Here is a 16,186-nt window from a genome sequence, read left to right as displayed (position 1 = left end):
TGACTATGAGGGGTACTCCATTCCTTCTAAGGAATCTTACCTGCGGTAGTAGATACAATGGTCATTTGAATTAAATTTGCCCATTCCCGTCTATTTCAGTTCATTGATTCCTAATATGTTGATATTCACTCTTGCCATCTCATGTTTAACCACATCCAGTTAACCTTGACTCATGAACCTAACATTCCAGGTTCCTATGCAGTATTGCTCTTTACAGCATCGGACTTTAGTTTCACACCAGACACATCCACAACTGAGTGTCCTTTCTGGTTTTGCTCAGCCTATTCATTCTTTCTGTAGCTATTTCTCAGCTCTTCCCCATTAGCATCTTGGACACCTATCCACCTGGGGGACTCATCTTTCAGTGTTATATCTTTTTTCCTTTTCATACTGTTCATGGGGTTCTCATGGCAAGAATACTGAAGTGGTTTGCCATCATCAAAAATATATGATAAATGAAGTAGTATTTTGACATCCTTTTGGGAATAAAGTCAGAGAATTTAAGAACTATCCTTGTAAAGTCTGATGGTTTTTTGATAGTGTAGTTGAATTAAAGTATAAGAATAGATTTTCCATACATATTGGGGAAATACCTGTGAACAGTTTGTTGTTTACTCCCAATAGTTATTTGATAAAGTTATTTTACTTGCGAACATTTCTTGGCAATTATAAATGATTAATCCATGTATTATATATATATCAGACTAATTCTGATGTTTATATGTAAATAGTTTTATGTTTGTATTCAAGTAGGCCTTCAGGTCTGCAGGTGGCCAATTTTTGTTTTGAGATTATTTTCGAAAATGCCTTTGTTATTCTCGGCTATACTGTTATTTTTCAAAATCATTTAAAATAATTTTCTGGAATATTTTTAGAAAAGAAAAACTTACTCATATAACTTATGCTTGTGTCAGGAATTTCTCTCTAATCAGGTTTTCACTGGTGCTTGACTGTGTGCGTGTGCACACATGCGCCCTATTGGCATATTTTCACTGCTTCGTATTTGAATAGTAAATATTTTGAAATATCCATAAAGGTCAGTGATGTCAGAAATATCTTCAGTTGTGGAACATAGCACATGAAAAAGGCCTTTTACAGTTATTTTCCGCCATGTAATTAGCTACTTTACAACATATTTTTAATACTGTTGGTTTAGTATACATAATATAAATCCTTTTATATTATAAGACATATTTGCATCTAAGACACTGGAAATTATGCTCTCAGGATTGGTTTGGTTATTCTTTTGAAATGGTCCTTCTCTCCACTGTAGAGGCTTCTCTACTGTATCAGAGCTCCTTGTTGGGTGACATGGGCTAGCTGGTGTAGGTATATCAGCTGGGATGCTCAGTCATATGTATGTGTGTGTAAGTTATATGTGTCTGTACATACATGTGTGTGTTCTCAGAGTCAGGTTTAAACATGCTCATTCCTCATATACCTCTTTAACTTCAAGACTTAGCTTCGTTTCACCTCGCTGTGGGTTCCCTCAGTTTCGTGCTATACTTTATTATTTTCATTAGAGCCCCTATGATGATATTAGGATTTCAACTTGATACATGTTAGCAGATATGGACTTTAATCACACTTACTTTCAATTCAAAATGGAGGTATTCATACCGGGTCATTGGAATAGCTATGCCTTGTACATGAATTTATTAACTAATATTATAATAATGCCTTTGTTGTCGTTGTTCTGTCACCAAGTTGTGTCCAAGCCTTAGTTCATGTTAAACATGTGGTGAACATCCGCTAGATGGTATCCATTATTGTTATAATTATTTTACTTGTTTATATTCTCCCTTTTGTTGTCCATGAGCCTCTTTAAATCAGGTATTGTGATATATGATTTGTAATGCCCTCAATTTTTGGCATATATTAATATGAATTGGATAAGGCAATGGCACCCCACTTCAGTACTGTTGCCCGGAAAAATCCCATGGATGGAGGAGCCTGGTAGGCTGCAGTCCATGGGGTCACTAAGAGTCGGACATGACTGAGCGACTTCACTTTCACTTTCCACTTTCATGCATTGGAGAAGGAAATGGCAACCCACTCCAGTGTTCTTGCCTGGAGAATCCCATGGACAGAGAAGCCTGGTAGGCTGCACTCCCTGGGGTTGCACAGAGTTGGACACGACTGAAGCGACTTAGCAGCAATATGAAATAACAGAATATAGGTACCATGTAATAAATGTCAGTAGACCCTCAATTAAGACCTGCTAGCTATTGCTTGCATTATATTTGAGTTGACTTCCAATTTCAGTAATTTTTAGTTTTTCAGATGGTGGTTTTGATCCATCTAAAGAGGAATCCACCTAATATATCACTTGTTATTCTCAATAAATAGTATTTTGATTTTTTGGTATTAATTATGAGGGAAGCAGAGAGAAGCATATGGTTATGTAATACATTTGACAGTCTACTAATTTGCTCATCATTGAGAAATACTTATTGATTATATATTTGCTTTGACAGCCAGCTATCTGTTATGAACCAGATTATGAACTGCATGGGGCAGTGATTATGATATCTGAATGTATACGCTAGATTAATGAGTTTTGCTGGTCAAAACTGTTGTTCAGTAAGACAAGATATTCATTACAGATATCACATTAATTCTCTTGTGTCTGTATCAATATGTCACAAATGCCAGTAAAACAAATCTGTTTACTTCTTTGATCTATCTTTCAGTTGTATTGTAAAATCTGCCTATGTTAAAACTTCTTTGGGTTCAGATGTGTGAAAAGACTGAATGTGAACGTGTCCTAAAAATACCTCCAGTCGGATATTTTTCTAATTCTTGTTAAATATTTGGAAATTGCAAATTTCGTTTAAATGTCAGCTGTAATTAAGTGTGTGCCATTTGTTTTCCTACTCAGGGTTTACAGTTTGATGGAATGTTTTCCTCACTATTTAATAAATATTTGTTTTATTTCACATTAGTTAATTCAAAACTGGGTAAGAGCAACATATTTTAATCAACTATTGTTGTGGTGGACTAGAAAACAAATTTACTCCCTAAGCACACAGTTTACTGTGCATTGAATGGGGTTTCTCTTTCTTAGCATGGGGAAACTAAACATAGAAGGCAGAAATTAATAGGAAAGCCAAGTATGTTGACTGCATACTGAATGAGGCAACTTATTTGTCTTGATGATGTCATTGCTCTTTAGTGTATAAAATTTGTAATTACCCCATAATATATACACCCAGCTATGTTCAGACAACACCCATTGAAGTAAAGTAGTGTGGAAATTTCTAGACTTTGTGAATTATGCATGTATAAATAGTACCAAATGTGTGTTTATCATGATTTTATTTTCATTTGTTTTCAACACTTGATGTTTGCTTTTCTCTGTATAAATCACACAACCACATTTATATTTATAAAAAGTGCTGGGAAGTGAAGTGGAGATTAATAAGTAGCTGGGACCCTGTTATTCTCTCCTACCAGCCTCTTAAGATCCCCAGAAGTTTTTCATGTCTTAAGGATAATGGTTTAAAACACACCCTGAACAGTTAGGGGAAGACTGTTAGTGACTCCCCTCCTCCCACCCTGTTTTCCATGTGAGAATGGAAACTCCGGTGTGGCCAAGTTACTTTTGGCAGAATGTCGGGTTATATGCAGTAGCTTTCCATGCAACTACAAATTGCACACGCTCATATTTGTGCTACAATCTAAATCACATAAATTAGACATATGAAGACAAGATTTAATCATCTTGTCATTCCTTTGCAATACAAATCAGATTTTTGACTATGCAGTCCCAGTAAAATGGCAATTACACTTGAATATGAGCATAGCATACAGTACTTTTCAAACCATTATATTGAGCACAATATATGTACAAGAAAGGCTTACTTCGTTTGCTGTGGTTACTTTGTTTTAAAGGTTTATTTGTTCCCTGTCTGTATAGAATGATTGGGTGTAATGCAAGCCGAAAACAGATGGAAAGCGTCATTGCTCTGTCAGTGTGCTCTGTCTCTGCCTTCTCCCTCAGAAAATGGGCTGTTTATTCAGTGCACTCTGTGCTTAAATGATTGTGCAAAGCTTCAGGGTATACCATACTCCATGTGGGACCTTCCTTAGTTCTGAGAAAGTTTGCTTTTTGTGTATTGTCTGTTTTTCTTCCTGGTAGGCTACAGTCCATGGGGTCCCAAAGAGTCGGACACCACTGAGCGACTTTCCTTCCTTTCCTTTCCTGGGTGGAAGCATAATTTCAGAGAAACATAGAGCTGGAAATGGGAAAGGACAATTTTATAATGGAGAATTTTCAAACGATTTATATGTAACTAACTTGAGAGTCCCTTGGACTGCAAGGAGATCGAACCAGTCCATTCTAAAGGAGATCAGTCCTGGGTGTTCTTTTGGAAGGACTGATGCTAAAGGTGAAACTCCAGTACTTTGGCCACCTCGTGTGAAGAGTTGACTCATTGGAAAAGACTCTGATGCTGGGAGGGATTGGGGGCAGGAGGAGAAGGGGACGACAGAGGATGAGATGGCTGGATGGCACCACCGACTCGATGGACGTAAGTTCCAGTGAACTCCGGGAGATGGTGATGGACGTGGAGGCCTGGCGTGCTGCAATTCATCGGGTCACAAAGATTTGGAAACGACTTAGCAACTGAACTGAACTGAACAAGTCCAAGGGGGTTATTGTCGGGTAGGAGTTATTGATGACCTTACAACAGTGAACTCTCTTAATGGGTTTTTTATAGACACTATACTGTGATGCCCTAGAGGGGCTTCCCGGTTGGCTCAGATGGTAAAGAATCTGCCTGCAATCCAGGAGGCCTGGGTTCGATCCCTAGGTCAGAAAGATCCCTGGGAGAAGGGAATGGCTACTCCAGTATTCTTCCCTGGAGAATTCCATGGACAGAGAAACTTGACAGGCTATAGTCCATGGGGTTGCAAAGAGGCAGACACAGCTGAGCAGCTAACACTTGCACTTTCACTGTGACGCCCTAGAGTGGAGCTCCTGTTGTCTGTATTCTTAGGACTTTTCCTGTAAGAAACATACAGTCATGGTTGAAGGTGGTGTGGAGTAAGTGCAACTTGGGCTAGAGTAAGTCATTGCTTTTTCCTAGTTCTGGGGGAGGTTTAAGTGGAAGTAGGAGACTGGGCACTTGATTATAAGCATAGGGAGTGTGGATGGGACTGACATTTGTCGAGTAACTGGTATGTGCCACGTAGTGAGCTGCGGTCCATATATTGTCTGCATTCTCATTTCCGGTGCCCCTTGCCAAAGGTTTTATTTTACCAGCTTAATAAATTATGAAAAGGGAGTACCTGAAAGTGAAGCAACCTGCCCCAAGTCACGTGACCTCTAAGTGTTCCTTCTCTCTGGCATTTGTGCCTGCATCTTTTCCATGACCATCAGCACAGCCTGTCTCACAGGAGTAGACATGCCATTCATTCATGTGAGATCCCAGAATTCTGGGCATAGAAGAATCCCTGAAATTTCTATGTCATCCTCTGTATTACCCAGTGAGCAAAGGATAGGGGGTGGAACTTTGTCCCTTGGTTTCTTCCTGGAGAAAGGAAGGTAATGCTTGAACATAGGTATGTAATTATAGAATGTATCTAGGAAGTAATCTCCATTGAAGCATTGTGTGCTTTTCTTTTTTAATTCATCAGATCTTTGATATGATAATCTGGTATTAATAAATTGAATAGAAATTGGGTTATTTTTTATAAGGCATTGCTTTCTCTATGGACTCTACCTAACACTTGTTGAAGTGACTTCAGTTAAAAGTTTGAAAATTTCTCAGTGGAATACAAAGAATTATCACTGTTTAATCTTTATTCATAAATCATGAAAATTATGTGTATTTCATATGTAGATGTTAGATTATGGAATCGCATATACTCAAAATGGACAATAAGCAACTTCCCTTTTCTGTTTATTGTGAGAAGCATCTTTACAATAAGATATTCATATAGATGTGATTTCCTGACTGCCTGTGGCCTATGTTTAAAAATATCTGAACCTCAGTTTGTTTCTCTGCAGAGAGTAATGTGTATGCCATGGAAATCCGTGTGTCTTTTCTCAGCAGTAAGATGTCTCATGCCGTACAGGTTCAGAGAAGATACTGCAGGTGTCACCTGTCACCTAGCAACAAGCTTACTGCTTTGTGTCTTTAGTGTCTTATCATTTTAAGTCAAAATAGCTCTGAAAGTGTAGCACTTAGATTTGCATTTGTCTCCAGAAATATTTAGATTAACCTTTAAATATTTTTAGTTCCCAAGATAACTCACCACGACAGATAAAACAGAAATAACTTTAAATGAAAAAAGGCAATTTACAGATCAAAAACCTTGATACAGAGTAAGGCCAAGCTGGATCCTCTTATATAATATCTCAGACTGAAATGCACAGGCCTGCCTATGGGTTCGCTAATCAGCTCTAAAAGTTATAGTAACTGAGTTGAATGGTATATCCATCTTTATAACTTGACTTTTTTTGTATCAGTGCTTGAACACACAAGATCCCAACTAATGAGAAGTAGTGATTTTGTAAAGCTGAATCTGGAATTCCAAATGGGATTACTATTCCAGCACTAGGATTCAATTATTTGAAACAGAGCAAACTAAATTCCCTCTGGGCAAAAAGGAGTAATACCCTGACTAGTCAGATGTCTATAAATACTTATAAAATGTGTTTTTCTGTCTCTCCTTAAAGATACATAAAGGGATTCTCAGAGGGACTAGCAGCAAGTGTACTTGTGGATCCTGAAGTATTAAGAATGTATTAACAGTAGCCTTTAAATATTGAGAACATAATAGATCGTTTAAGTTGTGATGAAGAGCTAGCAGCCTGTTACCGGAGAGAGTAATATGATGCCTGTACTCTGAGGTAATCATTCTGAAGTAACTCCTTATTCATTAAGAAGGAGAGCATGCACTTTCATTCTGGCCAAGGTCATCTCTGTTATCTAGGATGCGTGGTTTGTGCTCAGTCGCTTAGTCATGTCTGACTCTTTGGGACCCCATGAACTGTAGTGCACCAGGCTCCTCTTCCCATGGAATTTTCCAGGCAAGAATACTCTAGTGGGTTGCCATTTCCTACTCCAGAGTATCTTGCCGACCCAGAGATCGAACCCATGTCTCCTGCGTTGGCAGGCGGATTCTTTACCACTGAGCTGATATTCTCTTTGAATTTTTATTGAAGCTGGCTGGCCATGTGTGAAAACCTTAGGGAAGAAACCAAGAGTTAGAAAGTGAAGAATGTGGACAGTCATTCTTTATTGCTTATAGCTACTGAAGAGAAACATGTATAAGTAGAATTTCACTAAAAGAAATAAAACTAATACAATATTGTAAAGTTAAAAAAAAAAAAACGGAAAGAAAAAAAATAATAAAATAGATAATAAGGACCTACCGTATATGACAAGGGCCTCAATATTCTTTAATAACCTATATGGAAAAGAAATCTCGAAAAGAATGAATATATGTATATGTATAACTGAATCACTTTGCTGTATACCTGAAACTAACACAACATTGTAAATCAATTATACCCCAATAAAAATTTTTTTTAATAAAAAAATAAAAAGCTAAAAAAAAAAAAAGAAAAATAAACAAGTATTTATGAGTGGTTCCAGGAAGCAACATTTTTGTTTAAAAGTAAATCTAAAATTCTTTCTAAAATATGTTATGCCTTTTGTTACTTCTTGTGTTTTTCATATTGGAATAAGATGACTGCCCTTAGTTTTTCCTCACCTGAATCACTTTTGGAGCCAGGGAAACGAAGCCCAAAAGCAAGCGTGATGAGTTTCTTGATGAGGACAGTGGACGTTAAAACTTCCGGACTTAGGAAAGAGTTACTGGATAATTTCACAAACCTGTTCCGCAGAGTTTAGTCATCTTTTAATTAGAAAATTGATGAGATAGTAACTGTTATTGGAAGTATGCCAATTTTCTATTTTATATCATGGTTTGGGTTTTGATGGGCATTTGGGGAACAACCCAAAGGTCCCTTGGCAGGAATAAAATTGGAGCTCCTTCTATTATATCTGGTGGTCTTAATTTGGGGCCATTCTGTTGTTTTCTTGTTTAATATTTGGGCCATTGATGGAGTGATAATTCTTACGAGTACTTACATATATAATAGTGCAGATTGTTGTATTACAGAAATTGCTTCAGTGAGGGTGTATAGGATACATAAGGTAAATCACGCATTATCTTTGCTTCTGTAGAGAATGAAGTTGAGCCTCAAGTTGATTGAGTTGTTCACTGTCACATGCTAACAGATGATAGAGGAGAAACAAGGGACAGGTTTTCTCAAGCTTAAACTGTGTCTTTGTTTTCTGTCATTTGTGCCACTTAAAGTGTGGAATGGGCACCACAGAGCAAAGGACAGTCGTGAGTGCTCGTTGAAGAGCTTGAGTTGAATGGAAAACAGAAGTTAGCATTGTACCAAGCTGTCCCCAGGTTTAAAATATACTGTTGTTGTTGTTGAGTTGCTGAGTTGTGTCTGTGTGTGACCTCATGAACTGCAGCATACCAGGCTTCCCTGTCCCTCACTGTCTCCTGGAGTTTGCTCAAACTCATGTTCATTGAGTCGATGATCCCATCCAGCCATCTCATCCTCTGTATCCTCCTTCTCCTCTTGCCGTCAATCTTTCCCCACATCAGGGTCTTTTCCAATGAGTTGGCTCTTTACATCAGGTGGCCAAAATATGTACTGAAGTCTACTTTTAAATTGTAGGTGGTTACAATGATAAGCTGCAAACAGCCATGCCACAATATTTGAGTCTAATTCAGGGGTTTTATAAGGACCCTACCATTATCTGACTTGTTACTTTGCATATGAAATTAACCTCTGCTCATCATTGTCAAATGGATCTTAAAATTGTTGATGTGCTCAACTTGCAGAACTGGTTTCAGAACAAATACTATCATTAGGATACTTAGCAAACCCCCGAATGCTGTGAAAATGTATAATATTATGTATAACTCACAAAATTCAATGTTTATTGTAGTCTTAGCTTAATTGCATATAAAAAGTACAAATTATGTAGTTAAGGCCTTAGTTCCTTGGTTAGACTTCCCCAGTGGCTCAGCAATAAAGAATCTGCTTGCAGAACAGGAGACATAGTAGATATAGCTTCCATCCCTGGATTGGGAAGATCCCATGGAGAAGGAAATGGCAACCCACTCCAGTTATTCTTACCTGGAAAATCCCATGGACAGAGGAGGCCAGCAATCCGTGGGGTCACAAAGAGTCGGACATGACCGAGCATACATGCATGCAAATTCCTTGGTTAGGAAATATCCACACACTTGATATAAAAGGGGGTTTCCTTTTCTTTCCTCTTCCTTAGCTTCTCTTACTCATTTGACAAACCTTTATTAATCTCCTAAAGTTTGCAGGGCAATGGGCTATGTCCTGGGAAGTAGATGGTAACAGAACTAGGTTAGCATGTGCTGCTTATGCTGGTGGGAATAGAAATTAGTGTGAAAGTGATGTTTCTCGATTGTGTCCAACTCTTTGCTACCCCATGGACTGTAGCCTACCAGGCTCCTCTGTCCATGGGATTTTCCAGGCAAGGGTACTGGAGTGGGTTGCCATTTGCTTCTCCAGGGGATCTGCCCAACACGGGGATTGAACCCGGGCCTCCTGCATTGCAGGCAGACGCTTTACCATCTGAGCCACCAGGGAAGCTAGCGTGTATATAAAAAGCAAGTTGAGTAATATATTTTGAAAGGCTGAAAAAAGCTTATATTACTCTGATCCAGGAATGATACTTCTGTAACTGGATTCTAAGACAGTAATTAAAAGTGCACACCAGGCCAGCGGGGTACAGTGGTGTAGGATATGGATTCCTGGCTGAGGGGTGAGTGGTAGAAATCTGTACTAGGCTTCCCTGGCCAGGCCCCACCTCCTGATGAGTCTGTCTGTGTCTTCCCAGAGACGGCATCCTTTCTAGTTTCCCAAAGGCATCTTTCAGGCTAGCAGAGGTCCTGATGTACATGATATACACAGAAGGGTGTGTATTATCAGTAATAGTAAAAACTGTAAACTACTAGACAAAAATGAGAGAGTAAATAATCCTGTATCTTTATAATGGAGTACTATGAATTTGGAGGTAAGCATTAATGAGTTGAATGTCATGTCAAAATGTTCTTAGTTTATTAAAGTGTGAAAAACATTATGGAACTAGAATGTAAGCTAGCAGTGAGTTTTGAAGTACCTGATACATTCTGCTGAGAAGTTGCAATTGATGGATTGAAATACGTTTTGAAGACTAGAAAGGACAAGACGTATTTGATAGAAACATGGTGTTCTAGATAACTTCTAGAGCAAGGGATATCTTTCAAGAGATAGACTATTATGATTTCACAATATAAAACAGAAGAATTATCCTTTGAATTTCAAGAGAATATTTCTGTTTGTCCTTGTCATATTAAAATATTGCATTTATGTTCTGTTGCTTCTTAGTGGCACTTGTAGTGGTGCAAACTGCACAGTGTATTACGGGATGCGTTTTTGAGTCAGAAGAGGCATATCTTTATAATATGGAGGGAGAGATGAAAGGAGACAGGGAAGGAGGAAGAAAGAGTCATTGCTTGATCAATTGATTGATTTAAAACTGGAATGAAATTAAAGGCCACTTCATCTTACAGACCAAACCCATGAAACATGTACATTCTGGTATATTTCTTTTAAGGCTTTATGAGTTTCCACACATTTTCTGCTCGGATGTGTGGAAACACATGCAGAGGAAACATGGCTGGATACTGCCTGTGTAGGCATTGGCACAGAATGGGAGCTGCTTAAGAACTCTAAGGCGTGTCCCCTCTTGAGTGTAATTCCAAGTGAAAAAAAAAAAAAAAAAGAACTCTGCCTAATAAGGTGGCTTAACTGAATGCCAAAAAAAATTTTGCCTCGTGAAATGGAAATTCTGAAGCAAGTTACATAATACTGAGAGGGCATAAATAGGAGGACTTTTAAGATGTATCCAAATGAGGCAAATGGTCTACTGTAATTGAAACTCTCCAGTCCAGCAATATTTAATTTTGTTTGCTGAGATCCACATGGTCTTGGGGATTTGGAAGCTTTTAGAGACAACATAAATATCTACTTTATGTTTGTTTAATTTTTAAGTAGTGACATATTTTAACTCAGATCAATTGTTAAAAAGTTACTTGGGTATTGGCCAAGATGGAATCACCAAAAAGTATTCATATTAATTATTCTGCATATATGTATCAGCTATAAAGAGGCGAAAGGAGACAATTTCCTCTGGAAAACAGTGTTTCTTTAACAATCTCTTAGTTGCTAAGAATAATGGAGCCAACCATTTCAGCTAAAACATTTGTGACTTCTCTTTCAGATATTAAATTTTCTTTTAAACCAGTTTCTGCCATTTTACCCCCACCCTCTCTCCCTGTTTCATCCCTCTTTTTCTTTTTCCCTCCCTTATCTTTATAGAGATTTCCATATCTTGTGCCCAGGGTCTGTCAGTAGTGTCAAAGCTGGAATTCTCTGTTTCTTCAGTTCTCCATTTCCCCCTTTACATGGCTGCTAAAGAGGAGGCAAAAACCAAAACCGTTCTTCAGCTATCACTTTTATTATGTCACTCCACTAATCAAGAGCTTAAAAAAATTGCAGACTCAAGATTTTCTTTTCTTTCCTCCAGTGGCAGAATGTTATCAACATGTGCAACTTTTTATCGTTTTAAAATTGAAGTACAGCTGAAGTGCAATATTACACAAGTTACCAGTGTACAGTATAGTGAGTCACAACTTTTAAAGGTTACACTCCATTTATAGTTATATAGTTATAAAGTTTTGTCTATATTCCCTGTGTCATACAACATAACCTTGTAGTTTATTTTATAATAATAGTTTATACTTAATCCCGCTTCCATCTCCATACTGATAACCACTCGTTTGTTCTCTTTATCTGTGAGTCTGCTTCTTTTTTATCTTCAGTAGGTTGTTGTATTATTTAGATTCCACGTGTAAGTGATATCACCCAGCCTTTCTCTGTCTGACGTATTTCACTTAGCATAATACCCTCCAAGTTCATCCATGTTGTTACAAATGGGAAAATTCCATTCTTTATGCCTCAGTCGTTTTTCATTGCATATGTATGCCACATCTTCTTTATCCATTCATCTGTTGATGGTCATTCAGATTGCTTCCTTATCTTTGCGATTATTTGCATTATTATAAATAATGCTGCCATGAACTTTGGGGTTCATGTATCTTTCTGAGTTAGTGTTTTGTTTTGTTTTTGGATATATCCTGGAGTGCATTTACTGGGTCATATGGTAGATCGAATTTTAGTTTTTTGAGGAACCTTCATACTATTTTCTCCAGTGTCTGTACCAATGTACATTCCCACCAACAGTATACAAGGGTTCCCTTTTATCCTCACCCTTGCCAACATTTGTTATTTGTGTTCTTTTTGATGATAGTCATGCTAACAGGTATGAGGTGATATTTTATTGTGGTTTTTAATTTACATTTCCCTGCTGGTTACATTTTCATGAGCCTGTTTTTATCTGCATGTCCTCTTTGTAAAATGTCTACTCAGATCTTCTGCCCATTTTTAATTGGGTTACTTGTGTTTTTGATGTTGAATTGTATGAACTATTTATATATTTTAGATATTAACCCCTTAGCAGTTCTCATTAATTTTTTCATGTGCTTTTCTTTCAGGATCAATGTGACTCTAGAAACAAATGGATGAATGAATATCCATATGAAGAGGAAAACAATAAAGGTTGGTCAAATTGTATAATTGCAGTGGCAGTCCTATTTTGAACATTAATTTGGGGCAATTATTTTCATTAGTGCACTGCTTTGACTATGAAGCAAAGGTCAACGCTTAGACACATTCATCTGTCTATAAAGTGTAATTTTTTTAAAACCCCTAAGTATAAAAAAATTATAAAGAAGCTAGATTTTTTTGTGCAAGTCTTAGCTATCATCAGTTTCCAGAACCAAAACTGTTTTAAGAATCAACTTTAAAATGATAATTAGAAAATTGAAACTGATCACTGGGACAAAAAAAAACAAGCCAGATTTTCCTACCACAGGCATAATATTCATCTCAGCTCTGTATGGCATATGATTGCTGTCAAATGCTGTCCTCTTTGCAGCTGCAATCTTGGCTTTCTTCAAGGATAGGATAGGATGTCTATGAGAGGCTTTTACCTTTGGCTATTTCATAGGAAAGTTCAGGTATAAATTGGAGGATAAAAAAAATCCCATGGATTTCAACAGTTATCAAGTGCTAGCTATCACTTTGTGGTATTTATTTAAACTTACCTTGTACTGCATACTGGTTGTAATACAAAAATCACACATTAATACTAAGAAAATGACAATATGTTAAACCATTTCCATTTCATAAAGTCTGGTACAGAGGCATATGACTCATAACCATATATAGCTGCACAGCACGTACAATTTCTTACTTTCCTTCTTCCATTGCTCCTGCTACTTTCACATAAATGTACATTATGTCTTTCTGCCCGCTCACCTTCACATGTGTGCATGCTAAGTTGCTTCAGTTGTGTCCGACTCTGTGACCCCATGGACTCTAGCCCACCATACTCCTCTGTTTATGGGCTTCTCCAGGCAAGAATACTGGAGTGAGTTGCCATTCCCTTCTCCAGGGGATCCTCCCAACCCAGGGATCAAACTCAGGTGTCTTATGTCTTCTGCATTGGCAGGCAGGTTCTTTATCACTAGTGTCACTTGGGAAGATGGTGCTACTTACAAATGATTTTTCATATTATATCTTTCACTTGAAGTTGCCTTCTTCCAACTCAGCATCCATTCATGATAAGAAATGTTAACAAATTAGGCCTAGAAGGAACATACCTCAATAAAAATGTGACAGGCCCACAGCTAACATCATACTTAGTGTTTAAAGTTCAAAAGCTTTTCCTCTAAGATCAACAAGAGTGCCCACTCTTACCACTTATATTCACTATAGTACTAGAAGTCCTAGCTAGAGCAATCATGTAAGATAAAGAAATAAGTTACCCCAGTTGGAAAGGAAGATGTAAAATTGTCTTTATTTGCAGATGCCTTGATTTTATATAGAGAAAATTTTAAAGACTCAAACAAAAGACTGATAGATGATCAGTGAATTCAGTAAAGTTGCAAGATACAATATCAACATATACAAAATTCAGTAGCATTTCTGTAAGCAACAACATTTCTGAAAAAGAAATAGATTCCACTTACAGTAGCATCAAGGGCTTCCCTGGTGGCTCAGATGGTAAAGCGTCTGCCTGCAATGCAGGAGACCTGGGTTTGATTCCTGGGTCGGGAAGATCCCCTGGAGAAGGAAATGGCAACCCACTCCAGTATTTTTGCCTGGAAAATTCCATTGACAGAGGAGCCTGGTGGGCTACAGTCCATGGGGTTGCAAAGAGTCAGACACAACTGAACGACTTAAATTTCTTTTCACAGTAACATCAAACACAATAAAATACTTAGGTATAAATTTAACTTAGGATGTGAAAGATCTCTATGCTGCAAACCACATGACATGGATGAAAGAAATTGAAGAAGTCAAATGGAGAAGTACCTCATTATTTATGGATTGGAAGAATTAATACTGTTAAAATGTTAATATTACTGAAAGCCATCTATAGATTCAGCGCATTCCATATCAAGATTCCAATTACATATTTTATAAAACTAGGAAAAGTGTCTGAAATTCATATGGAACCACAGAAGCCCTTGAGTAGCCAAGGAAATATGGGGAACGAAAAAGCAGGCGTGTCTCACGTTATTCTTTCTGATTCCAAGGTATGCTGTAAAGTTATAGTCATCAAAACGGCATGACACTCATAGAAAAGAAACCAGCAAATAGACCAGTGGAACAGAATTGAGAGCCCAGAAATAAACCCAAGCATATATGATCAACTAATATTTGACAGGGGAACCAGGAATACTCAATGGAGAAGACGGTCTCTTCAATAAATGGTGTTATGATAATTGGATTTTCATGTGTGAAAGAGTGAAATTGGACCCATATCTTAACACCTCTCACAAAAGTTGGACCAATCAATTACAGACTTAAATGTAAGACTTGAAACTAAGAAACTCCTATAAAAAATATAGGAACAAAATTTCTTGACATAGATCTTGCTAATGTTTTGGATATGATACCTAAAGTACAAGCAACAAAATAAACAAATGGGATTATATCAGACTAAAAAGTTTCTTCACCATAGGAAGCCATCCAAGAAGTGTAAAGACAACCTATAGAATGGGAAAAAAAATATTTGCAAACTATATATCGGATGAGGAAGGGTTTGCTATCCAAAAATGTAAATGTACTCTTGTTACTCAATAGAAAAAAAAAACAAACAAACCCAAATAACCAAATAAATGGTCAAAAGTCTGAATATGACATTTCTCCAAAGATGATATATCAACAGCCGGGTTCATAAAAACATGCTGAATATCATTTAGGCATTTAGGGAAATGCAAGCTAAAACTACAGTGATATAACACCACACACCTTTAGAATGACCATAATTAGAGACGAGAGAATGCTGCTGTGGATGCAGAGAAAAGGGATGTGTGCACTACTTGGTAGGATTGTTAATTGGTGCAGTCACTATGGAAATTTTATGGAAGATCCTCAAGAAATTAAGACCAACTACCATGTAATCCAGCAGTTTCACTTCTAGGAAATGTCTAAAGGTAATACAAACACTCAACAAAAGATATATGCACCCCCATGATCATTGCAGCATGATTTATAGTAACCAAGACATTGAAACAACCTCTGTGTGTGTCAACAGATGAATGGGTAAATAGGATGTGGGGTGTGTGTGTATGTATATATGTGTGTATATATATAAAAACATATAATGGAGTATTAGTCATTAAAAGTGAAGAAATCCTACTATTTATGACAATACGGATGGACCTTGAAGGCATTATACTAATTGAAATAAAGACAGATACAAATGCTGTATGATCTCACTTGTATATGGAATCTTTAAAAAAAAATGCCTCTTTCCTTCCTTGCTGAAATTTCTACTTTATAATATTTCTGGAAAATACTCTAGAAGGGAGTATCAGTTCAGAGATGATACAAGGGAGATTTCTGGGTGTATGGTAATGTTCTTTTTAAATGAGCTTATTATTATCTATATAGATGAATTAACTTTGTAAGAACTGAGTGCACTATGTACTT

At 37.3% G+C, this 16,186-nt stretch overlaps 1 protein-coding gene across 17 annotated transcripts in view; it reads left to right on the top strand.

The window, feature by feature from the left end:
- The window catches only part of KLF12 (Kruppel-like factor 12), a 528,361-nt gene that overhangs the window by 149,451 nt on the left and 362,724 nt on the right, over window positions 1-16,186 (top strand). For all 17 annotated transcript variants that reach the window (XM_010839655.1, XM_010839659.1, XM_010839654.1 and 14 more), the window contains one exon: window positions 12,676-12,739. In XM_010839655.1, coding sequence (XP_010837957.1) covers window positions 12,707-12,739 — 33 coding nt within the window. In that variant the 5' untranslated portion in view covers window positions 12,676-12,706. The remainder of the gene's footprint in view (window positions 1-12,675; window positions 12,740-16,186) is intronic.

The sequence above is a fragment of the Bison bison genome, unplaced genomic scaffold, assembly GCF_000754665.1.
Source record: "Bison bison bison isolate TAMUID 2011002044 unplaced genomic scaffold, Bison_UMD1.0 scf7180017864128, whole genome shotgun sequence".
NCBI classification, from domain to species: Eukaryota; Metazoa; Chordata; class Mammalia; order Artiodactyla; family Bovidae; genus Bison; species Bison bison.
This window is presented reverse-complemented; position numbering and strand designations above follow the sequence as displayed.